At 45.0% G+C, this 26,911-nt stretch overlaps 1 protein-coding gene across 1 annotated transcript in view; it reads right to left on the bottom strand.

Moving 5' to 3' along the window:
* Positions 1–620: 620 nt before the first annotated feature.
* The window catches only part of oca2 (oculocutaneous albinism II), a 39,138-nt gene continuing 12,847 nt past the window's right edge, over positions 621–26,911 (bottom strand). The window contains exons 13-22 of the mRNA XM_056603890.1: positions 23,893–24,025; positions 20,872–21,019; positions 20,052–20,109; positions 19,465–19,573; positions 14,699–14,826; positions 13,795–13,854; positions 12,004–12,108; positions 10,410–10,503; positions 8,687–8,780; positions 621–769 (exon numbers count right to left, since the gene is read on the bottom strand). Coding sequence (XP_056459865.1) covers positions 682–769; positions 8,687–8,780; positions 10,410–10,503; positions 12,004–12,108; positions 13,795–13,854; positions 14,699–14,826; positions 19,465–19,573; positions 20,052–20,109; positions 20,872–21,019; positions 23,893–24,025 — 1,017 coding nt within the window. The 3' untranslated portion in view covers positions 621–681. The remainder of the gene's footprint in view (positions 770–8,686; positions 8,781–10,409; positions 10,504–12,003; positions 12,109–13,794; positions 13,855–14,698; positions 14,827–19,464; positions 19,574–20,051; positions 20,110–20,871; positions 21,020–23,892; positions 24,026–26,911) is intronic.

The raw sequence follows: 26,911 nt of genomic DNA, 5'->3' as shown, positions 1-26,911 counted from the left end.
ACAGTATACTTTCTGTACAAATAAGCACATGGTTATCTTTGGGGGCAGATCAAAGTCATACTGATGAAACGACCAGAGAAACACCATTTGCACTGTGAGGAATGTAGCCAATTGTATAATCTTTAAAGATATAAATTGTCTGTACACATGCCCATACGGGACATATAGCACCACACAGAACAAAATGTAGCCATTTAGCTTGACGCGTCAAACTCTTCCCTTGGCTTTAACATGAATACAGTTAAATTACATGTTTCATCTTAAGATTGACTATAGAAGGTTTAGTCGAGTTGAGACCATGAGCTACTTCTGTTGGTGGGATCATCAGGAGATGTTAATATTTTTCTTACATACTGTACATCTGTCAGTTGTCTAGTGAGCGCGTTAGAACCATGGTTGTAGGGCCTTCTAGAAGGTTCCATCGACATCATGGGCTAGCTTCATGTGTTCGCTCACTGTAGATTAGCCCTGGGTATCAAACCTTCTGGGTCCGGGGTTTAAACCTATTTCTACCAAAACCGGGACTGGTTAGACATCCAGCCAGCATCATGGGATGTTGAGGAAGGAATCACCTCCCCCCCCCCCCACAAACACACACACCACATCACTACACACACACAGACACACACACACACACACATTAATTTGCATCCACAGCGTCTCTGTGTATGTGCAGCCCGCTCACAGGTTCCAGCCCAGGCCGATGTGGGTAACAAGCAGGTAGCACATGCCGATCACACACGTCATGATCATCATGGGGAAGCCCAACCTGTAGTTCAGAGAATACACTGTTATAATACATGTTATCAGTTACATAACAGAACACACCTGTCATGATCAGTTCGGAGAATACAGGGTTATAATGCATGTTATCAATTACATAACAGAACACACCTGTCATGATCAGTTCGGAGAATACAGGGTTATAATGCATGTTATCAATTACATAACAGAACACACCTGTCATGATCAGTTCAGAGAATACAGGGTTACAATGCCACTTACGTATCACATGCATCTAACGTAAACACGTCACGGTCAGACGTGTTATCATACATGTTATATGTAACCAAACAAACATGTCATAAATGTCATGGGCGACCCCAACCTGTAGACCACAGGACAACACGTGTCATATATCACATGTGATCTATACACGTCGTGATCATCATGTTATATATCACATAGCACACACAAATAACAGAACACACAGCATAATCCTACAAGCATTGAACAGCAGGCTGTTCTTAAGGAACATACTCAGTCCTTAGACAGCCTCATTCCTGCCTATTGTCACTCCATCAGCACTGTGTGGGGGGGGGGGGGGATCTAGCAGCCTTAGATCAGAGCCAAGCCCTGCTCAATACCTCAGAGTATTCTAAAGGCCTGCTCTGCTCGCTTTGTCTTCCCTGCTCACGCGGCCATCAGATGAGGTTAACCTTCTAAGAGGGGTGTTGGAGGCACTAGAGCTCACGGGTTTTATCTGCAGACTGCATAGCACAGGATTTAGATTCTGTTCCGTGGAGAAGAGTAACAGAGGTTACCGGTTACACTGTGCCGTTGATGCATGTTAACGTATCTCCAAGTGTGAGAAGAGGATAGTGATACACGAGAAAGCATCTCCTCTCTAATTCTATCTCTACAGATCCAGACAGTGGTTCTGTTATGAAAGCCAGTTAATAAATAACTTCATTTCTCTGTTTGTCTTTCTCCCTCCCACGCTATAAAATGAAGCAGCTATTTTTTCCAGAATTGGCAATTAGGACAATTCAAATAATAATTTAATCACACACTACTTAAACGGCCATTTGATCCACGGTATTCTACCCTGGCTAATTCAATCAGAATACATTTACTCAAATCAAACAGTTAAAGACCAGTGTGTGGGGAAATGTAAATGTTATAGGACAATCTGTAATGACCTAATCAACTCCAATCTGCAGAACATTCACTCGCATCCTAACCAAGACGCCAGGGAATGGAACGGCAATCGAAGGTCTGAGTGAGACTGGGAGCACACAGAGTTTTTCGTTGGGTCTTAGCCTCCGTCTGCAGATCAGTGTCAGTGTAGGATCTGACTGCAGAGGACTCCAGATGGTGGGTGGGTTTGGATGAGGACCATGTCCTATATGACCACATGGCTCTAGTCTCGAGCCATGGATCTGTTGGGTGCTACTCGCTGGCCCACATAAGCTGGGCTTTTGGGGGTTTGTGCTAGAGAGAGAGAGAGAAGTAGGGAACAGAGGAGATGGATTGACAGGTGAAAGTCTCTCTCTGTCGCAGCGTCGAACATCGCGAGTATACAGCGCTGGTTGTGAAAGGCGTGTTGCGAGTGGTTCATGTATGCAAGGGGTGTTGTCATTTTTTGTGTGTTTGTGCTGTTCGGTTGTCTAACACAATAGAGAATGGTAGACCGCGTGAGTCAAGAGTTTTTGGGAGGTGTTCGTTCCTGATGAGATTGGTCCCACAACGACAACACTCACTCGCCACCTCTTAATGTCAAATCACGCTTGATTCAAGCTTGAAGCTAGAAAATAAGAGGAGGCGGTTATGCATTTTATTTGTCTTATTGTTGAACGCATGAAATATGCTAAATGGTGCTTCAGCTAATGAAACAAATGCAATGAGTGATGTTGAAAGACACTGGCTTATATCCACTTAAACTCCAGTGCTTGACAGTGGGAAAGGTAGTCTGATGGTTAGGGTGTTTGACTCCACGTGGAAAGTTATGGAATCTGACCCCTAATATCTGCAGTATACCTTAAGGCAGCCTTTCTCACAAACCCTAACCGCTTTCATAACCTGTAAGTTGCTTAAGATAAAACGGTCAGAAAAATGACACAAAATAGGGTCTATAAAGAATATAATAAGATAACAAATAAGAGCCCTTCTGTTTGATCTACGTTTGACCTAGGTGAAGTCCTCACTCCGTTCAAAAGTCACCTTAAAGAATAACTTTTGACAGAGGGTCTGTGTCTACTGGAGCTTTCCTTGCACTTATTCCAGATGTTAACAGTATTAGTCTGCTCCGTCTGCTCCAATACTCCCCATAGAAATACCTCCTGGCACTGTTAAGCAAACACAGCTACAATACCGTAATCTTGCCTGTGGCTGCGTGGGGAAATGTCACATTGGGCTACACGAGTACTTAGGGTAAGCTAATAAATACCAATTGGGATAATGGGCAACAAAGCATTTAGGTGGTGATAAAGTACAATCTCTTCAGTTACCTATTGTGTCTCTCCCACACAAAAGGTCAATGTGGTTAGGGCACAGCAGAAGGCACCACATAGTAAGCCACGAAGCAGATGTGTCCACAGTCCTCAGATGAAGGATGGCGAGGGGTTTCCTTTCCTAACATATCAGCTCCCTCGGAGCAGAACAAGGCGCTGACCTTTCCTTGGCCGCTCTGCTCCCCATTTCAACGTCTGACAGAGTCATCCATTCGCAACACTTCATGGCGTGATGAATGGAAAACATTTTTCTGTCTGTTTGCATTATTATAGCTCCTCTGCTGCAACATACTCTTGTTAAATCGACGTCAAAAAGTTCCTTCTCTAGTTTGTAAATAGTCTAGTAATGCTACAATCCCACAGAAAACAAGAAAAGAGCACGGTTGGCTTTCTTACCCCCAAGAAAAACACAAGTTAGCTTTTTAAATTTAATCTAGAGGGGGTCATTTGAATGTTCAACAAAATCCTAAACTTCCCCGATACGATCTTATTAGCAGCGTTCATGCGTAACGCTTTAAATCCTGCACGGCCCAGAATCTCTCCATCTGTTGTACTGTAGCCGTGGTTAGGCTTCTGGGGATATCTTGAAAACTCTTTGGGCTGGCTACCATACTGTGAAAGAGAGACTTAATTAGCTTCCAAAGCCTTTTAAACCCAATTATCAGCAGGGAGATGACTCCGGATCACAACCAACACTCTCATTACCAGCGCTTGATGAGCAGAACAATAGTTTATCTTTCCTTGTGTTCCGACAATAGCCCAGACCAGCTGATTTTTCCCACAGATCCTAATGATGGGGTGCGAGTAATGACAACGTCGGAAGACCCATGTGATCCTATATTGTTAACAGCTGTTGGTGAACGGACTAATGGTTCACATGCAGCTGACCAAGGTTGTGTGTTGTACATCAGGCCGTTACTCGAACGCCATCTATGGATGCGCAGATTTGGTCATCATACGGACAAACTGACTCAACTATTCCAAGCTAGGCCACTCATGGTGCGGTTTGATCGGATACTGTTTGTTGTATCAGGCGCTTTCATTGTGGGACAATGACCTATTAAGGTTTCCACTGATACATGTTGACATTAACATGTTAATACAACTGTTGTATCCGGGAAAACATGGATCCTTTAGTGGCTAAGGGGTTCAACTCCCAGACCAAAGGTTCTAGGATCAATCCAAAATATCTGCAGCCTAGCTGCAAGGGTTAGGCGCAAAAGTGCCCTGACCCTTTTATTAATAATATATATGCATATGAATTCACTGTAAGGCACTTTGGATAAAAGCTAAATTACTGAAAAGTTGATATATACGTTTTCTCAGACATTAATTTCTGCATTTTTATGCAGAGATGAGAGAGAGATGGGATGAGAGAGATAGGAAGAGAGAGAGGGACAGAGAATGGATAGAGAGAGAGAGAGAGAGAGAGAGAGAGAGAGAGAGAGAGAGAGAGAGAGAGAGAGAGAGAGAGAGAGAGAAGGGATGGAGATAGAGAAGGGACGCAGAGAGAGAGAGAAGGGATGGAGAGAAAGTAAGAGAATACTGGAGAGAGACAGGGATAGACATGCATGAAGAAAGCAGTACACAGCAGCACACAGAATCCTGGGGTGGCTGGTTCAGCTCAGCATTAAAAACACTGCTCGTGGGGCCGGTGGCTCACCGGGTAGGGCGCATACCATTAAGGCTCAGTGCTGATTGCAGCGACCCGGGTTCAATTCCTGCCCGTGGTCCTTTGCTGCAGGTCGACCACTCTATCCCCCATACCTTCCTGTCTATCTCGCTCTATAATAGAGCATAAAAATGCAAAAAAAAAATCACTAATGAAGAGGGTTGATTCGCCATGAAGGCAGCTCTGATGTGTTGTAAGACGGCTCTCTTGAAATCACCTCTCTGAGACTCTCCTCAAACTTAACAGGTTCCACACTGGGGGGGAATCAGGACACTGTAAAATAAGATTTAGACACACACACATCCAATTGTTGTTGTGCAGGTGCTGAAATAGTAAGGTATACTGCTCCCAGGGTGTTTAATTGAGAAATATATATCTAAAACAAGAACAAGATGTTCCCGTCGAAGCTCCAATGTGATCGAAATGTGATATTATCTCTACCACGGCCCAGTACTTTCTGCTGTGCTGCTGACCTGAGTTTACTAAGTGCTACTACAGTTCCTGCCTTGGGTCCCGTTGGCAAGGCTTCAGGCGTGTCCAGGACTGTGTGTCTCTGCTGGGTGACACCTCAGGAAGTTCCGTGCCAGCTGCCCAGAGCGGTTTCCCTGTGCCAGAGGGTAAAAGGGATCCCCCTTGTATTTCCACACAGCCATCCCATAATAACCAGATATTACCGTCCCCTGTGGTTCCTTCCCTGCTGTATGCAGCGGTTAGCCCAGGCCCGTCTACCTGAGATGGAGCACGAGAGCAGAGTGCATTTTATAAATGACACCCTGAACGTAATCTCGCAGTGCATTAACCACAATACGCCAATATAACTAATGGGATTTTAAACCAAATGGATGTAATTGCTACAATTTTACAGTCTGTAAAATTGTGCTGTATTATGATGTACCATGGGAAGTGTGGAAAAGCTAATTGCAAATGATCAATTATGGCACGCATTCCCCGACACACACACACACACACACACACACACACACACACACACACACACACACACACACACTCACACACGTGCACGCAGTGAAAACTGTGTGCGTGCGTGTGTGTGGGTGTGTGTGTGAATGTCGAGATGGGTAGATGACTTGTGTGAGCATTATCTTGCATATCTACTGCCCCCTTTTTTTAATGATAGTTAAAATATCTATATACGACAGGCCCTTGTGAGAAACATTTCTGATTCTGTTTTAAAACATGCTCAATAAATAATTTGGATATAATTTGAAATAATTGTAATAATTATTGTTATAATTGTGATTATTACTAAGACAGTGAATATTATCCCAAATCAGGTTGAGAATCACTAGTATCGTTTAAATGAACCCGGAGAAGGATGAATTAACATTGGCTTCACTTTTCAGGACACATCCCATATGAACCAAGTGAGGGCCATAGAAACGCTACTGTAGATGTGTGAACAACACAGCTCTAGATTAACATTGTGAGGACCAAGTTGGCGTCGTTGGCAATGTTTACAGTTGTTTTCTCACCAAGGATGTTGAGGCTGCAATCACGAAACTGTAGATGAATCAATGAAGTAGACTAGAGTCTGGTGCTGAATCGTCCCTGAAGGATGACGCTGAATGGTCCCTGACCGATGACAATGCCCATCTGACGGAACTACTGCCCCACTTGGCGACAGGTCGGGCTAACTTTGGCCCGACCTCAGAGATGGTACATGATAGGTGTTTGAAAGACAGCTCAGAGGTCTGACTCTTGAGGACTAAGAGGAACTGGATGAAGTGGGCTCTTGTTGAAATGAGCAGTGAATCAAACTGCTGGCACCCATACTCTCCACAAGTGTGACAGACACAAACTGAGCGGTGAGAGTGTGGGAGGATGGGTCACCACAGGATGAGATGGGTTACCCATCTGGACTGGAATCTCTTGTGCTTTCACACCCTTGTGCTCCTTTAAACTAGCCCTGGGAGCCAGACGAATCTTGCAAGCTCATGTTTTATTTGCTTCCATACAAAAGGATTTCTGCCCGATACGAGATAGACCAACGAATCGCAACCGTTTATCTCATATGAGAGGGGAAAATACGACCATTGATGACGATCATTCAACGACAACAAAGACGGCTGCCGCTTATCTGTAGAAAGGTCTGTTGATTCCGCCATTGAGAACTGGACGGTATATTTTCACCAAAAGAAGAACAAACGACTTCACTTTAAGCTTTTGTTCGGAAGAAAGATAGATGTTTTTCTTTGCTCAGCGCTGGTTCACCCGTTTCGTAGCTATGATTGGTTGGAGGCCTTTTTGAGTCCAGAGGCATTTTGGTCTGTGCCCATGGTGACACCCCTTGAAAATCGAAAATGAGTGGAGAGGATCCAGACTAATGGCATGTGCAATTTGTCTGGCAATGCCAGCCTACCTTTGCACAGAAAGATAAGGGTTTCCAAGGTAAAGGATAGAAGAAACATAAATTAGTCGTCACATATGTTCAGTGTATGTAATGGCGTCGAGATGAAAAAGGTTATAAATGCTTCTCCTTGCTTCAAAGAAACAGCCAGAAAAGTTTGATGAAAATCAGTATGAAATGTTCTGGTACTGTAATCACGCCGCAATCAACTGATTGCATTCAAGTTAAATCTTCTTCGCATTCAAGGTTCCACTGTAAAATAATGACCATTAGGAATTCTGGCAAAATAAAAGAAGTGACGGCGAGTGAGGGAGGGGGCTGATGGGGCAACGTCTGAGAGACGCTGAATGAAAGGGAGAGGATCACACAAGCCTTCAGTTACGTGGTCTTCTTATCAGGCACGTGGAAAACGAAGGTGTTTATTACCTTCACCACTCCCCAGCACGCTCCTCTCTTCTGAGCCCAGCACGCATACACTGTGGCAGAGTTTTTATTCCTGGGATTTGATTTACTCGTTATGACTAATGATGCACTTGACTTCAGAGCTTCAGTCATCTGCGCTCGTCAGGTGAAATTTCATATGTCAAGCAGAGGCTGAATTTCCCATGATGCCTCTCTGCTGGTGGTTTGCTCGTAGGGACCAAACTAAGAGGATACTAAATGACCAAATCCGAGCAGGTAGACAGGGATAGAAAGGGGACGCCAAGTTTCTCTCCATGGTGAGATGCGGCGATTGCATGTCATAGACTTCCTTCTATATCAGCCGGTCAAAATGGTTAGACCTTAGTCACATCACCGAGGGGTACGGTCAGAGCAACAGCAGCGGCGGTCCTAAACACGTCTTGCTGTATACCACATATTCGGGGCATAACATGTAAACTAATTCCCAAGCCCTTATCATGTCAGGTCAACTAGTCTGGCACAGCAAGGAATACCGTTGTCGAAGTACTGCCTGTTCCAAATTGCTTTTTGTCCGTGTTGAGGGTGCAACCTTGAATCTCTTCAGAAACTGCATGCCATTTAATGAGCTCATGCTTTTTTGAACAGATCTTAAAAATAATAGTTTTTTTTCTGAGCGAGCGAGAAGGAAGCTTCTTGGGAACTTCAGTTGAGCGAGTACATACTATTGTCAGGCCAAGGAAATAGATCACAAATAAGATTGATAAGATGTGTCACACTTTGCTATTTTCTAATAAAAGGAAGGATTCTTCATCAGTTTCCTTGAAAATAAAGTATTCTCAACTGACGTAATTGTTGGGGGAACGCAAATCCCGGACGGATGTGGTCAGTGGTCCAACTTTTCCCCAAAAAGTTTTTGTGGAAACCGAGTCGATGTTGAGGATGTTGTTAACCAAGCCTGATGGGCCCACTTTGAGTTAGAGAACAAAGTGCTGTGATGACAATACGACTGACCTGAAGAACTCCATGAAGGAGAACCCGTAGCCGTGCTGCTCTGCGATGCCAGCACACACCACGTTCGCCGAGGCGCCGATCAGCGTTCCGTTTCCTTCAAAACAAGACAAAACAGTCAATGTTAAAATAAGTCTTTGTTCTGCTTGATTGACAGGAAAAATCTCAACTTTATTTTCTTCTCTCTCGAAACATTGTAATGGGGATGCAGTGAGTGAAATGAAAGAACAAAAGCATGTACTGGTGGGTGCCTCAACCCCATTGGCTCCCAGCACTAAATGCCAACCAATCATAGAACTGGATCACCGCGCCACAACCCCTCTGGAAGGCCCGGGCTTAAGGACACATATTCATCAAGAATTTGCACCAGATTATGTCTGCTGAATTCTGGCGTTTTTTTTGTTGGTCTGTCAACAGCAATATGTCAAAAATAATGGAATGAGTAATGGAGGGGAAGTTTATCAAGACACAGGGAATAAAATGATTAACTTGGTTTATCAGAGTCCTTGAGAAAAGTGACAGCCGATCAGGCCGCTGATACAATGCATCATGCGTATGTGATTATTCCATCAGTCTGTCAGATACAGACTGGTCTACAGATTTATCCATCATCTGGTTATCACAGGCCCTTCCTTCCCCTTTCAGCTACCATTAGCTTGATTGAGGAGTAATATTTAAAAACATGAAATATCCACTGTACTGTTGGTTGAATCATGTTTTTCTAGCAGAGCTCTTATTCTACTAACATATGCATTACTATCGGTCTATATATATATTTTGAAGTTATACATTCATTTACTTTGGGACAATAAAGTCTTACGCCTGGTATTAAGTATTACTGGTGTTATTTATTACTATTTGTATTTCCTTCACTATGTCACTATTTTCAGTTTGTATGTTTGCTACAGCGTGTCTAAAGTGGTTTCCAGGGCCTTGGCGGGTTGCCCTGCCTGTGACTGACGGGGGTCCGTCACAGTGGAGTTGATTAAACCCAAACTACGGCGACAACTCTTTCACCCATCTGCCCGTCCGTGAGCGGCCCTGCTGTGTTGCACAGGCTAAAAGGCCAGCGTGTCAGCGGCTTCGGGGGCTGCGTTTACAGAATCACAGGGGGGTGGGGTGGGCTCAGCTGCGACAAGCGCGAGCCCCGACAATCACCTGCGGCACAAACATGTCGCCCCCCCTGACAGGGCTCATCTATAAAAAAGAGTCAAAGTCCTCAAAGTGCTGTGAGAATCTATCAAGAGCATCCGGAGGCCAGTGGCCAGGCGGCTTTAGAGAAGGAATGGAGAGACTATGGAGGACGATGCATGCCTGTTGGGATGCACACAGGGGAATGGCTTAGATTGATTTAAGACCAAAGCTGGAGGGTGAGGGGGAAGATGTTTGAGCCATCCAGGTTATGCACGGAGAGGATTCTCTGGTTGATTTCATGGTGTGTAGAGGAAGATGGAAGTTGGTGATCTGAGGGTACTGAAGATGTTTTTTTTGTGATCTCACGGGGGTTGTGGGAACTGGAAGCTAAAGCTTGGGTGATTTCAGGAAGTTGAGGGAGAAAAGGATAAAGTTTGGGTGATTTCAGAGTTTGAGGAAGAAGAGGATGAAGTTTGGGAGATCTCAGGAAGTTGAGGAAGAAGAGGAGGAAGTTGAGAAATGTCAGGGTGTTTGGGGAAGAGGAGGATGAAGTTTGGGTGATTATGGGTGTGTGGTGAAGGAGTCAGCTCACCTCCCAGACAGGCCCCCATGGCAAGTGCGAAGATGAGAGGTTTGATGGGGAGGTTGACATCCTCGTCCTGACTCAGGTTGATGAGAACTGGAATCTGAGGACAGACGAGGACTGGGATCAGGAAGACAAACCCCGCTGGTAACTAAACTTAGTACCCTTGTCTTGTCTGTCATTTTAAACAGTAACAACAAGTTTTTTGGAGCTACTCCAAGTTTGATTGTATTTTTTCATTGTTCTCAGCGTCACTTGTCAGAAGCTTTAGATAAAGTTGACAGCTGAAGTGACGAATAACAGAGACAATATGCAAGTTATGGCAAGGATACTTCTTGCAGTAGTATAGCCTTTATGCTTTCTAAAAATGTACAGTATTGATGTAGATTATGCAAAGTGAACACAAGCCAGGTTGTGATTTGTTGGTTGGATGATAAAGAGAGATGCTGTGTTTTGGCTGTTTATCCACAGCAGGATAGTACATGTAAGTAATTAGGCACACGTACCGACCTACACAATACATACACAAATACACACACACACACCCACACACCTCTGATGATTATCTTAAAATGAAAGCATTTAACCTCTTTAAAAACAATCAAAAACCGGTTTAACAGTGCGGAAAATGGGCTAGCCAGGCCACAATATTACTGTTCAGTCTATTTACCGACAGTGCTGTATTATAAAACGTTTTATAGATAGTATTCAAAGAGATTGATGGAGCAGTCGCTATAGTTAGCTGCTTATCACTGATCACGTTCTACCATTCAGCCCAAATAACGCAGGACACAGCAGACAGTATTTTTGTCAATTTGGGGATACAAATGCAGTTTGGTAGTTTGGTGTCTGTGTTTGACCCTGAAGTCAATCTGTCTATCTGTCAACCACAATTAATCAACAGTTAGTAAGAAGTAAACATTGAGTTCCATGATGGAACATTAACAGCCTATTGGCTAGCCAATCTAACTCACTCTGGTATAGATAGACACAAACCATTTTCTGGTCATTTTCTCTTCTATTTATATTTGTATCAAACATTACTATTTCTACTGTAATTGTGGTATTTGTATCCCCCAGCACACCCTGTTCCAAAGCTTTAATTGCAGAGAACTGGAGCGGAATTGAATGTAATAATCGCTGGCTAAATGAAAGCCCTGTTTTCAATTTGGAGCGACTATCATTTTCCAAGAACTAGATCTGAACTTGCATAAGGAATATTGATTTAAAGAAACAGTTTCTGAAATAATTGAATCTCTTTGTCCAGCTCCGACCCTCTCTAAATGACTTGCGGTCACCGTCCATCAATGTCAGCTTCCAAATGAAATATCACAGAGCTGGATACATGGTCTGTCTGGAAGACGTCTAAATAAAGATATGTCTTTACATGTACTTTTTGTTCTCTGATCGTGTTATGAGAATGGGATTAAGTTATGAACCTCAAACACTAAACATGCTCACATTAGGCTATGATATTTAAGTAGACCTAGGTCTTAGTGAATCTTCTAGCAACTGTTTGAGGCTGTATTATTCCTTTAAGAATCCTGTTGTACACAGATCCCTTTACAAGATAATATTCTCACAACTCTCATGTTCCTCCTACCATGGTGGCGGTGAAGGGGATGTTGTCTATGAGCGAGGAGGCCAGGGCAGAGATCCACATCACCAGGATGATGGCTATGGCCAGACGCTGGTCTTCTGGCACGGCCTGAGACACGCACACAAACACAGAAGGACGGATGGTGAAAGGCTGCCCTCTCTGCCAAACTGCTCAACCCCAGCAGATGAGCAAACACAGCAGAACCCCATGGCCAAGTCACAGGCCGGAGACTAGAGGGCCCCTCCATTCAGACAGAGAGAGACATGGAGAAGGGAGAGAGAGATCGACGAGGGAGAGATAGAGATGGAGGCAGGAGAGTTAGAGATGGAAAAGGAAAGTGAGACGGAGGGAGAGAGATGGAAGAGGGAGATTGCAGAAGAGAGAGAGATGGAGGAGGAAGAGAGAGAGAGGAGATGAAGATGTTGTTGGCCAAGAGTTTCGGCCAACCCCCAAATCGCTGCGGACCAAACCCTGGAGCACGTCCGGAGCGTTACGTGTGAAACACAACATTGTGCAATAGCGTGCACGTGTGAAACACAACATTGTGCAGGAGCGTGCACGTGTGAAACACAACATTGTGCAGGAGCGTGCACGTGTGAAACACAACATTGTGCAGGAGCGTGCACGTGTGAAGCACAAGTCACGCGGGAGCGTGCACGTGGGAAACATAAGGTCTTGCGCTGGCGTTGTGCCCTGCGTGGCAGCAGATGGACAGCTATCGCCTCACTCAGACAGACATCTTCCTCCCTGTCTCTGTCACAGACCCAGACTTTATAGTGTGTCGAGAGTGTGTGTGTGTGTGGTTGCGTTCGTGCGTGTGCGTGTGTGTGTGTGTGGGTGTGTGAGTGTGTGTGTGTGTGTGTGTATAGTGTATAGTTGTGTTTAGGTGTGTGTGTTGTATCAGTGTGTTGTATCAGATTAAGAATGTTTGTGTTGTGTATTGTGTGTTTACGTGTGTGTGTGTGTGTGTGCATCAGAGCAGGTATGTGTATAGGCGTGTGTGTGTGTGTGTGTGTGTGGTGGTGTGTGTGTGTGGTGTGGTGTGTGTGTGTGTGGGTGTGTGTGTGTGTGTGGTGTGTCTGTGTCTGTGTCCTGTGTGTGTGTGTGTGTGGGTGTGGGTGTGTGTGGGTGGTGTGTGTGGTGTGAGCGTGTGGGTGTATCAGGTTAAGAATGTATGAGTATACTCTGTGTGTATCAGAGCTGGTATATGTGGAACTCAGAGTTGGCCTGTCAGGTGGGATTATTGCCAGCCGGGCGGTGGCTCCCCAAATGAAGGCTGACACAACCCTGCTGCAGGAAACACTCCTGCATGCTGCCCGCCAGACCACTCGACCACGGCTAACACTGGGGCTGAGATCGCCCTCACGCTGCACCTCAGTGCAGTCATTAGTACACATCATTCTAATACTATAGCAGCCACTGCTAACTAGCTATCTACTGGGACTGTATCCAACTCTTGGTATAGCATCTAGAGTAGCTTACTATATATAACTAGAACCTGAATGACTAATGCCAACTTAACACTTAATAACTTCTTCATAGATAATCAACATCCCACCTGGTATTAAAATAAGTGCCCTTTACGACATCGCATTAGATTAGTCTAGGCCTGCATGTCCCTATAGTATATAATGTCATTTAGTGACTCATAATAAGCCTCAATGCAATGCTGTTACTTTGTTAAGTTATCAATAACTAATCATTATAAGTGCTCTCGCGGGGGGAGTCAGCGAAAAATAGAAGAAAAGAAGGAGGAAGAGAAGAAAAACATGAAACGTGATGAAGATGACTCACCTTGATCAGAAGAGCTGTCTGCACTCCTATGTAGTCGATGAGCTGCAGCTGAGCCAAGGCCTGCAGAGACAAGAGGAGGTGAGGAGGAGGGGAGCACAGTATCCAGCATGGGGACGAGAGGAGGTGAGGAGGGGGAGGAGGAGGAGGAGGAGGAGGAGGAGGAGGAAAAGAAGGAGGAGGAGGAGGAGGGAGGAGGAGGAGGAGGAGGAGGAGGGAGGAGGAGGAGGAGGAGGAGGAGGGGAACACAGGATCTTTGAGACTTTGAGAAGAAACTTAACGTGACACAAAAGCAGTACGGCAGTCGCTAAGGAAGTAGAGCGGGTTTAATTGTAACCAGAAGGTCGCTAGTTCGATCCCTTGCTGAGTGTTCCAGGTCCCCTTGAGCTATATCGATCCCCGGCTGAGTGTTCGAGGTCTCTAGTTCGATCCCCGGCGAGGTCTCCCTGAGCATGACACCTACTGTAACCCTAACTGCTCACGGACCAGCTTGCTGTCGCCTTGCATGGTTGACACTGCTGTCGGTGTGTTAATGTGTATATTAATGGTTGCAAGTCGCTGGATAAAAGTGTCTGCAAAATGCCTTAATTGTAAATTAAAGCACTTTTTTCAATCCTGCTGAGGCGGCATCTTCCTCCACTTCCTCTTTCTGGAGGCGTCCCCATGTTTATATTTTAAATCATAATGAGGGGATTATAAGAAGAAAAAGAATCATGGAACAACCTTGTTGGAAAAAAATCAACTCTAATCTACTGAATATGCTTATTTTATCATTTCATTTAGAAATCCTTTTTGTAGCGATTGTACTTGACTGGAATTATTGAAATGATTATAATTATTTAGTGATCCTCATCACATCTAATATGAGTCTGTATATCTGTTCGGGACAGGTCTGTGTGTTCCGTACCTCCATCAGAACGAAGAGACCGGCGAAGAAGAGCAGCGTGGCCCACTCGACGCGATGCAGGATGATCTCAAAGTCCTGGATGTCTGCCAGGACCAGCAGCCACAGCGCACCCAGGATGGCGATCCAGCCTGAACAATCGTCAATAAGCACGTTGATCACCAATAAACAATATCACCAGCCAAATTGATAATCATTAAACGACATTCCCGTTCAATCTTACGTCTAAATTCATATCCACAATCAATAAGAAATACCATTAAAAAAAATCATAATTCAAAAAACAATCAACAAATAACATCAATGATCAGTAGGCAAGACAACACCCTTTTCTGTTCATGTATGAACAGCTTAGGACCCCTGAGGACCCCTAACTCACAGACTCTGTCTGATCAGCCGTAAAAGGTAAACAAAGTTCACTATTCTGCTAACTCTAATTAGTACATTACTAGAAACCTTGTTTTTTGCAGAGTAATGTTGGACGACATCAAGCTAAATTAAGCTGGCTGTGGAATAGCTTAAATAATATATTTGGAACCTACTTGAGTAATAGCCCCCGGAACTCGCAGAGAACGCAGAAGTATAAACATTTCACCAGAAGAGAAGAGAATGAGAGCTCTGTGCAGTTGAACGGGCGGTGGTGTTGGTGTGCATTGATGTGGAGAAGATGTCATTAAACAGGTAAGCTTTGCTAATGCCTTGGCAAACGGCCATCTAGGAAGACATTTTACACGTGACGGGAATGATTAGAAGGAAAGGACGGAGATGAAGGTGGAGAACAACAAAGAGAAGGACAATAATGTCATTTTTTAGGACAGACTGAAGTCCATGTTTTTAGTCTGTACTTATACTGTGTTTGATAACGTGTACAGTTTTAGTAGGGTATTTGTGCTGAAAAATGGGTTTGTCCCTCTCAAACATACGAAAGAAGAAAAGGTTATTGATTCTACTATCAACCCTTCTCAAATTAATCTGCCAATATGCCAGCCAAGCCCTTTGAGACTGTCAAGGATAGAGTGCACAATTATCCATGACGCCAACCAACGTTAACAGATGAAGAATTAAATAATTAAAAATAATATTTTAACTTCACATTAAGGACATGAAATAAAAAGGAACATTGACCAGAGGTTTGTACAATAGTTAATGGTTTCTCTATCGAGAATGGTGTCTCTGTAGTGAATGGTTTCTCTACAGTGAATGGTTTCTCTACAGTGAATGGTTTCTCTACTGTGAACGGTTTCTCTACAGTGAATGGTTTCTCGATAGTGAATGTTTTTTCAGATAGTGAATGGTACAAATGCAAGATAGTTTTCAGAAGTCGTTTTTAAACTGCCAAATATATCCGTCTCATACCGGCATGGTCCCTGCATTTACACTGACAGAGGTTATTTACCGGCTTGATTTCACACCCCAATTTACCCTCTCGAACCCTACACATATTGGGGGGTTAATTTTTACAATTAGGGCATTTAGCAGACACTTTTATCCAAAGCGACTTACATCAGACATCGACACACTGACGGCAGAGTCAACCATGCAAGGCGACAGACAGCTCGTCTGGAGCAGTTATGGTTGATGGGGATCGAACTAGCAACCTTTCGGTTACAAGAAAACTGCTCTACCTCCTGAGCTAAGCTGACCCCATTTTCATGTAAATGCGTTTCGAATTCATCACAGAACCAGGGGCAGAACCTGGATAGAGTTGTTGATGACGCAGCGACATCAACATGAGTAATTCTAATTTAAGAGACTGCGAAATCCGCAAGCTGCTGACCATCATTGGAGAGAAGAAGATTCAGTCGCATTTAACGAAGACGTTGAAAGATGGTGCGGTCTACGAGAAAGTAGCAGAGGAACATTGCGTACGAGGCTTTTGTCGGGATATAAAACAAGTGTTCAGCAAACTCAAGAATATGTTGGCGTTTTTGCACTTTTAAATAGTTAATCGCGTTTGTAGCCTACACTCAGATGTAGCATACTCATTCTTGCATGCGAGTGGCTTGAAAAAAAAACATTCAGAGGTATTCAAATTATTCTAAAGAGGTCTTCTCTCCGTGCGTAGCCCCGCCTACTCCAATGAACCAAGAAAGCCGGCTCTGTGACGAAGGCAGAATATACCCCCTCGGTTTACACAGGCAAGACACAAAACTGAAGTATGTTTTCCAGAGTTTGTAAAAGCAGAATCCCCAGCAGGGCCACCGGCGGTTCGCATGGATATTAAATGGACTTTAAACACAAAACCAATCAGGCCGCATGAGTGGGTCATGTGGTCAAATGAGCTTTCGTATCCAGCATTGCTTGCATTACCCGGTAATCGTATCTGTGGTCAGGGAGGCGAGGATCCTTTCCCTGCTGAAAACATTACGGTTGAATGATGGATTTGAAAGAAACAAATCATTCCTATGTAATGTAGAATGAAACCCCCAGCGAGTGTTGCCCTTATTACCGCTATTCGTTATCACGGCAAGTGGATTACAAGGCATACAGCCCCCCTGCTACCAGCCGGCCTCTCTGTCGTCCATCTAGAGTCCCGCCCCAAATGTAATCAGGCTTGGCTTCCCACAGGTCCTTCATTTAAAAGAAGGACACTTGTTGTCCGTCATTTAACACAACACTACTTGTCAATGCAGATTAATGGCGACACAACGGACACCAACGCAACAAAGCCGAACGGCATCAACTTAGATTTAAATAGGTCGGAAGAAAGGGGAGAAAGAAGCTCCCTAGGTTTGGCTGTCCAGTGAGGAGCAGACAGCCTACTAGCGCTCTAATTACGAGGAGGCTGAGGCCATGGTGACAGCTCATTCATCATACACAACACAACACTGTTTTTCCGAATATCTTTGGCGAGCCGCCTCTGATTGCAATTCGTCAGCACCAAGTGGCGGAAGACACTGCCAAGGCTAAAAGATATTGAATGGTTCAGCCAAAAACATTGCTGTATGCATCTTCTAAGATTAAAGATGGGTTAAGTGATTCAGAACCACCAGGGGGCAGAAAGTATGACTGTAAACCTATAAAATTAGTGCTTTGCTCGGACACCAAAATGATCTTGATTTCACAATGGTTGTTCTTGGAAGACGGCCATGCTTTGAATTCAGTTAAATTCTAACATACAGGCCTTATAAAGAATTAGTAAGACACATTTTGACCAGGCTCAGATCTGTACCTGGTCTCTTATTGCTGGAGGATGATTACGTGATGGCATATTGCCACAACAACAACACAAAAAAATGTTACATTATTTTCTTGGTCAAAAAGTGAAGGGTTACGAAAACGAATTGTACAAAAATGAAGGGTTACGCAATATCTTAAACATGTTAACCAGGTGACTCAGAGGGGAAGGCAAACATGTTGCCTGGTTCCAAGGGCTCTACCGTTTGGGACAGACATAGTTGTGCTATTGTAGGGATTTTGCATTATTGTGTACAAAAACATGTACGTGGATCATTAAAAATCAAGTCCATAATAAGAGCTAAACTAAACCAAATGAACGTGTAATGGTGTCTCATTTCCTTAAAGTGCTGTTGTGGCCAGTTATCAGGGCTGATTGTTCCCTGCTTTCTGAGTACATTAATAATAAGCTCTGTTTGAATAGAGATCTCTCTCTCTCTCTCTCTCTCTCTCTCTCTCTCTCTCTCTCTCTCTCTCTCTCTCTCTCTCTCTCTCTCTCTCTCTCTCTCTCTCTCTCTCTCTCTCTCTCTCTCTCTCTCTCTCTCTCTCTCCTCTCTCTCTCTCTCTCTCTCTCTCTCGTATGTGTGTGGTGTGTGGGGGGGGGGGCGGCAGATTGTGTTATTAACTGAACACGTCTGCTTTCTGAGCTTCAGCAGAGAGCATTTGGTTAACTTCAGTGTTAATTGTGCTTGCAGGCTAGATCCACACAGCAGAAAAGCAGCTGTCGACAGACACAATGACAATGAAGCCCAAGATGGAAAAGTCCCAAGGAAGAGATAAAATCCTTATCTTTATATCCAAGATAAGGGATATACTGGTCTAAGAACGCGACAACAGAAAACGGGCAGGATAGTATACGTGTGGCTAGGGGTTTGACTCCCAGCCAAAAAAGCACTTGGTTAGATCCCCCACCAACCTGTAAGCGTCTTAGAGTAAGATGACCCCTAACCTCTACCTGCTTTTTAATTGCATGTATGTGAATTAACTGTTCGGTGCTTAGGAGCAACTGCTAAAATAATTGATTCTGATTCTAATTATAAAATGGTGAATAACAAATAGGAAAACACTGTTCTTAAGCACCTGGTACACTGAGGGAGTATATTTGACATCTTTTTGGCTCTTACATCCTAATTGTTTCGATATCTAAAGCGAACAGAACCACAGCTTTTAGGTTATCTGTAATGTATCTCCGGTCGTAATGAAACACATTTCATGGAGGAGGATAAAGAGGAGGAGGAAACGAGAAAATGTTGGTACGATAACGTACAGCAATGGGCTTCTGTTCACCGTAGAAAAATATAAACCTTTAAGATGTAAGATAACTGGATCACTATTACCGCCTCAGGACAGTATATGGTATACTGGACACAGTGACAGTATACCAGGTATTTATGAACAATATTGTAGTAATAAGACACTGAGCTGGTGGCCTACAGCACCTCGGAGTTGACGACAAACAAGTCTACTAGATTTGATGTTTTCAGAAATCATTTCAGAAACAATAGTTACACCCGAGTCGGAAGATGTTATTGGGGGACATGGACGGACGGGGTGAGGGTGGGGTGGGATGGGTGACGGGGGGCTGGGTTTACCGAGGTCCAGGTGGATGCTGGGAACGAAGGAGTTGAGGAAGAACATGAAGATGACGACGGCGAGGACGGAGACACACTTGACCAGCAGAACCGTGTCGGTTATCCTGTGCTGTGGGGCGCAGAGAGAGAGAGGGGGGGGGGGGTGGGATTGGGGTTGCTGTTGTGGTCTTCATTAAGTTCATGTGTTAAAGGGCTCATACATGGATACACAATGACCCCCTCCACTTTGTGTCGGTAGTAATGTTTTTTTAATCATTGTTTAGCAATTGATCATGAAATGATTGTCTGATTAATTGATGAATTTATGAGGGAAAGAGGGAAGCATTTAACGATCAACGATACCAAACCTCTGTCCTTTTAACCAGGAGTATTGATCCTCCACCTTATATATACAGTGCAAATGCACACACATTTGTATGGGCTTTTGTCCCCTCGTGAAAAGGAGAGTGAAGAGACAGGCAGGAAAGTGGGTTGAAATAGAGAGAGGGAATGAGAGGTAGCATAGCGACGGCGGTTCGGAGTGCTGCCTTTGTGGTTAGCACCTTAGCACACCTCCTCTCACTCAGTTTACGTGTTGTTATTTGTACCTTTTTCTGAAGCTCCTTAATGTTCTGCTCCCAGTTCTTATCCTCCTGGGATATTTCTCTGCAAACGGAATAAAGAGTTTGGTAAATGTTTAATACATTGTAATTAAAAATTGTCATTAACTAAATGACATTAATTACACAATAACTACATACGTTTCAGCATGCAGCATATTTCCTATGTCACCATATTTAATTATGTTAAATATATTCTGATATAGGTCAGGCATTGCTACACAAAGTAGTATATAAATATAAACTACAATACTTCTACTTTGTGATTACAGAATTACTTCTCTTGAATCAATTCAGTACACCTAATTACTTTAGAAGTGTCTGCATTAAATGTAAGATGCTTAACAATTCGATTTAGTTATTATCAATGGCTTAAGGTATTATTGTTGTTATATGCTGTTAAATGTTTCAAACCTTTCAATTATAAATAAACCCCAAAATCTCATTTTTATTTCAGTTGAAAGCTGTTCCTTCTGGGACTTAAAAAGTGTCTTTCTTTGTTTTTTTATGTCGTTAAAGGAAGAAATTCTCTGTAAACTACAAGAGGTCTGCAATTTCCGGCTCAAAGCACACTTCCAGAGTGGTCGTTTTCGACTGGCCACGCACCCAGCCTGAGTGGGTAACACGTGCACTCTCACAATTTTCTCTCAAAATGTGTGCTTTGCCTCAGATCGCGTTTTCTGAACCTCCGGCTCCAACGGGGGTGTTCCATACCTTCCTTACCCGAGGAACATGTCACTCAACACCGGCGTCTCTGCGAGTAGCCGTAGTGACGTTCTGTTAAATAACAGTTATCTGGTGTCTCTACCTCTGGAAGGTCTTCATCATGTTACGCAGCGCGCTCTCCAGGTTCAGGACCTTCTGCATCAGGAGACACTTGATGGCCGTCTCCTCGCGGCTCGCGGGGTTGATCCGCTGGGCCGTCTGCCGCCACACCAGGATCTCATGCTTCAGCTCTGCATGAACACAACACACACACACACACACACACAAACACAATCATTAAGACATGGTCGCATACACACACACACACCAACAGGCGCACACCGACGGTGGTGGTGGTGGTGATGGTGTTGGTGTTGTTGGTGTTGGTTAGTAACTGGTGATCTTGGTGGTTAGTGACTGGTGGTGGTGGGGATGACGTGGTGGTGATGGTGGTGGTGGTGGTGTTAGTGGTAGTTAGTTACTGGTGGTGGTGGTGGTGGTGGTGACGCGGGGGTGGTGAGGTGTGTTATGGGTAATGGCTGCGGGTCCCTGCACCAGCTGGGGGATATATTAGCGTGTTTGCGCTCAATAAGCTCTAAGCCCACCCGCTGGGAAACTAATGGATGGAGGAGAAGGGGCTGCGGTGACCAGCTCTGGGCAGGAGCCCTCGCTACGCTCCGCCGGGAGGAGGTGCCAGCGGGGAACTCTTCCTGGATGACGGGTGTTGCTAGGTGACCCTAATAGCGGCTTAATTGGTGCAGGGGAAGAAAAACAAACAGTTCCTGATTAGCGAAATGGAGGGAAAGAAAATCGCTAATGGAGGAGAGCTACGATTTGGCTGAGCTCTGACCGCTGGGAGGATCAGGACCAACCCCAGAGGACACACGTCTCAGAGCTGACGCAGGACCATTGTAGACCAGTAGGATCATCTTCAAACCAGCAGGGAACAGAATAAACTAGGAGAGACCGGCAGTAAAGTCCAGTAGAGAGACCAACTGAGACCTCGGGATACCAACAGAGACAACAGAGACCAGTAGAGGCCAACGGAGACCAGTAGAGACCATAAGGGGCCAGTAAAGACCAACAGAAAACTGCCGCCACCAGTATGCCTTCCTTCACTTCCTCACCCTCATTTCTAGGCCTGAAGAGGAGGATTCTAATGTTCTACCCCTGTGGGTGCTTCACTCTGTGGGGATGGGTGTCGTATAGATGCTTCTCGCCTTAAAGCGTCCATTAGAAACAACTCCATGTATTTCTACGTGATTAGTTTTCCCATTAAGGTTTATAACGCAGCAATCTTGCGTCCTGCACCGAACCTCAGCTCCGACACCAGGGAGATTAAAATGTTGAACGGCGTGCCGGACAGATGCATTATCGACAATAAACTGTGGCTCCCGGACATCTTGCCCAAGCAGGGATTAACTAGGATGGTTATTATGGCTGTGGTTATTATTGTGGTTCCCTTCTGATAAGGCAGAGAGGAGACAGTAGCCCACGGCCATATATGTTAAACAGCACCGTGCATTTGCTGCTACATGGGGGCTATCTCCGTTTTCTAATTGAGACGTTTAGCCGCCGTTGTTATCCAAAGCGACGTACGGGGAATGCTTCCAGACACATGGGCTGGCCTGGAGGCGTCTTCCTCTGCAGGCAGACAGCGAGTGCTGGATTCAAACCCCGAACCTTTCGGCTCGGAGTCAGACAGCCCTGACAACGGCTACCTTACCATACTCCCTACTTGGCGACTAAACACATCTGACAATCGTTTACAAAATAGTAAGGAAACCCCAAAGTCCTTGAAGCAAAGTGTGAATTGTACACAAATGCCAGCCTCCCTCTGCTCCTAGCAACCGCAGTCCTCTCTTAACACAAAGAGTTGAGCGGACAGGCAGTTGGGGGAAGTAAGCTTTAGCACTTCACCTCGCAAGACACCCCACGCGGAGTGCCACAAAACATAAGCGCCTGGCCGACCTTTGTGCAGGGAGTGATCCAACCAGACGTAGGGCGTGTTGACGCTTTTAGCGCCACATGCTTCTCCTCCATTGCACATCCATCAACGTGGTCAATGCAACGTGGTCATAGTTAATCGCGCTTGTTTGTCTGTTTGGTATTTTATCACTGTAACTATCGAGATAGGTGGGAAGGGACATCTTGCTCAATGATGCTTACAGGTTAGGCTGATAGGGGGGTGGAACTGATAGGGGGAATGGACCCTTCTGGCTGGGAATCAAACACACTAACCATGACACGATCATGGTCCCCTAGGAGCATTGTTTCGATTTAGGACTACTACACACAAATACAATTATGAGGGGCCAGGCTGAGTTGGTTTTGATTGGTGCATCGGTTAGCGTTTCATTAATCACTGGATCAGTCTGAAGAAGCTCTTTAGACGTCTGAGAGATGGAATGCGGCCGGTCTGGGGGATAGGTCCCAGGTAGGGGACATCAGAGTAATAACATTATGACTCTGATCTCACAGTCATCTGATAATGGGGGGCCCGCAGCCGTGTGTGCGCGTGCGTGTGTGTGTGTGTGTGTGTGTGTGTGTGTGTGTGTGTGTGTGTGTGTGTGTGTGTGTGTGTGTGTGTGTGTGTGTGTGTGTGTGTGTGTGTGTGTGTGTGTGCGCGCGTGTGTGTGTGTGTGTGTGCGCGCGCACTCTAGATAACACAAACACACAAACATTGAACAATGCGTGCAAAAACGCACGCACTATGCACACCCATTGTTTGCATAGTGCGTGCGTTTCTGCATGCGTGTAACAGAATGTAGGAAAGTGCCTGTGTTAGCAGCCAGACGGATGTGTGGGGGCTGAATTCTATGCTATTCTAATAAAGTATGTAATATTCCATACTATTCTATTAATCTTCTTATCGAGGCCATCTGCATGGGGAGAAGGTTAGCCGACACTGAAAGGCTTCTAATGAAGGGTAAAAAGTTTCAAACAGAGCTGGTCTTAATGGTTCATTAATCACGATTCACGACCACAATACATCTGCGTGGAGGCTGAGCTCGTCCAGTCCCTCTGTCAGTTCCGTTGTGTCCTTGAGACCTTGACAGCTGATCCCGTTCGGAGGTGCTTTCAGAGGCTGTCTAGGATACCGTGTACAGAGGTTCAGACGTACCAACGATCTCGCTGGACTCCTTGTTGTAGAGCTTCTTGTTCCAGTATAGCAGGCGAAGCATAGGGAAGGAGGTGACGAGGACCAGGACGATCCCCAGGGACATGTACCCCGTGAAGCCCGCAAAGTCGATCCCCTGTGGGACACAGGGAAATCATTCACAGTTACCTCCACAGGAATCTATGATTATTATGGAAAATCTTCAGGCACAGGGACACATTAATAAAACATCAAAACGCAACGGAGCAAGGTGCCGTGTGTTGAACCGCAGATTAACGTTCTTTTTTTTTAAACAACTGACAGAAATGTGACACAGCACACTTTCAAAAAAAATAAAATAACACACAATATCGACTAACAGAATGTTGAAAATAATTTGTTGGCTCTTATCTAGTTGTTTTTGGCCAGGGGGACTTCATTGTTGGGACCAGATGGTGAAAAGATGAAATAATTTTTTACATGATCAACAACATCCACTAGTTCATGTGCTGCAAGGCCATTTCATTTCTGGGTTAAAAAAACAACTTGAAAAAAGGATAGTGCAGTGGTAAGCGTATTCGACTCCCAGCAGAAAAGTATAGGGTTTGATGCCTCAATTTTCAAAGTCAACCTGTAGGCATCCTATAGAGTAAAATTCCCGATAACCACTACCTGCTCTTTAATGACCTGTCTCTGTACTGTCAAACCCCTACCTGCCCCTTCATAATATACATCTCTTTTCTCACTTAGTTGCTTTGGATTGAAGCGTCTGCTAAATGACCAAATTATACAGAAATTTAAACACCAATAGCTAACACCACCTCATGTCCCATGACATGAGAATCTTTTCTAGGATTGTTCTCTTCATCCAAACGCCCTTCATGATGAATATCAGGGGGATATAGAGGAGACGGTACGAGAACAAGACAGAGCCGGTATGAGAGAGCCAGCAGAGAGATGTGATAATTGTGTCCTTTGGGAATGACATAAGTTTCCCAGAGAGGCGGGTTAAGCCTTTTCCCAGAACTTCATTGCACAGAAAAGATCTATTCATCTTTGTCATCAGAGTGCCTCAAAGTGACCTGTGTGCCATCTCAGCAAAACACAATGAAAGCACCAGCACACTCTCCCATGCATGTCCTTTTACCAAATCTCCTCGTCACTTATTTTGAATTTAGTAGTAAGTATTTTTGTATATATGTATGCCTGCAGGGGATTATCTGGCTTTTATTGTGAAACAACTGGACAGGTAGTATAAGTGGAGAACAGTGTCCTCTACAGGACGAGTGTTGTATTGTTTGAAGCAACGTCAAAACCAACGACAGACGGGAGTGTAATTAAAAGCAATCGAAGCCTTCCATTTTATTGTATTTCTGAGATGGAAAGGGTCTGTTAAGTGGGAAGAGGCTGTTGCATCTGGCTGAGGCATATTGCTCATCAAACCAGTCAAATATGATGACAATTTGAAAGATCAACATCTTGTTTTTAGTTTCACAATTTATGTGTCCTTACTGAGAGAGAGAGAGAGAGAGAGAGAGAGAGAGAGAGAGAGAGAGAGAGAGAGAGAGAGAGAGAGAGAGAGAGAGAGAGAGAGAGAGAGAGAGAGAGAGAGAGGCAACAGAAAGAGAGGGAAAGAAAGAGGGTAAAGAGCAAGAGTGACAGAAGGACAGGAGGGAGGGAGAGAGAGAGAGAGAGAGAGAGAGAAAGAGAGAGAGAGAGAGAGCGAGAGAGCGAGAGAGAGCGAGAGAGAGAGAGACCGAGAGAGAGACCAAGAGAGACAGATGGATAGGTTCGAGAGAGAGAGGAGGGGCACACAATGCCCGTATGAAATGATAGAAGAAGACTTCAAAGAGCTGGTTGTGCTACTTGCTGTGTGCTACGTGCTAAACGCTACGTGCTTCTGAGTAACAAATCCCACACAAGGGTAGCCCGACAAGCGACAGAATTCCCTGAACACATACACAGCCGCCAGACACACACACACACACACACAGAAACATGCTCCTCTCACTATCCAGATTACCATGAGCATCCTGCAAACAAAACAGACACACATCCTCCTTATCAGGAGCCAGACATGAGTGCTTTCCAATATTCTCGCTGCTTACTCACCTGGGAGACCCTGCCAAGACAACTTGGACAGTAGGGGTGTGTGTGTGTGTGTGTGTGTGTGTGTGTGTGTGTGTGTGTGTGTGTGTGTGTGTGTGTGTGTGTGTGTGTGTGTGTGTGTGTGTGTGTGTGTGTGTGTGTGTGTGTGTGTGTGTGTGTGTGTGTCCGGTATATCCGGGCGTGGTTGAGTCCGACCTACCAAGAGGCTAGAATGTCAGTCCCCCGTCCCCCGTCCCCCCACACCAGCGCCACCCACAGCTGCTGGGAGAATGTCAGCGTCTGCACCAGGGGGAGACCTCCTCCCAGACCCCTCAGTCCAGACCACCGGGCCAGCCCACCCACCCCAGACCCCCACCTGGGTCCTGGTTAACCCTGACACCGTTAGGAGCTGTCATGGTAACAGTGGTACTCATCGACTGAAGCTGTAACCTGTAAGGACAACCCAAAGTTATCACCATGTAACGCTTTGCAGAGATCCAACCCCATGTTTTCCTTCTGTAAGAAAGTGTTTGTGGCTTCAGGGAGCCGGCAGTGAAGAGAGAGGGGAGAGGGGGGATTGGACATGCCGCATGGGGGAATCAAACCCAGGTCACTAGGAGACGTACCGCCTACCACACAGGGCGGTCGGAGCCCGTTCAGCATGGAGGATTAGCATATCTGTATTTGAGCGGCAGCTCTCATGTTGTCCAGATCCACTGTCTCTCGCCGCCGTGCACGACGCCGTGGTGTTGCAGCGTGTCTGGTGTCGTTGCATCACGTCTCACTGACGTTACGTTTCATCTCTCTCTCTCTCTCTCTTTGTGTCTCTCTCTTTGTGTCTCTCTCTTTGTGTCTCTCTCTTTTTGTCTCTCTCTTTGTGTCTCTCTCTTTGTGCATCACGTCTCACTGACGTTACGTTTCATCTCTCTCTCTCTCTCTCTCTCTCTCTCTCTCT

Source organism: Gadus chalcogrammus, chromosome 12 (assembly GCF_026213295.1).
Source record: "Gadus chalcogrammus isolate NIFS_2021 chromosome 12, NIFS_Gcha_1.0, whole genome shotgun sequence".
NCBI lineage: Eukaryota > Metazoa > Chordata > Actinopteri > Gadiformes > Gadidae > Gadus > Gadus chalcogrammus.
Note: the sequence above shows the minus strand (reverse complement) of the source record. Positions and strands in the feature narration are given on the sequence as shown.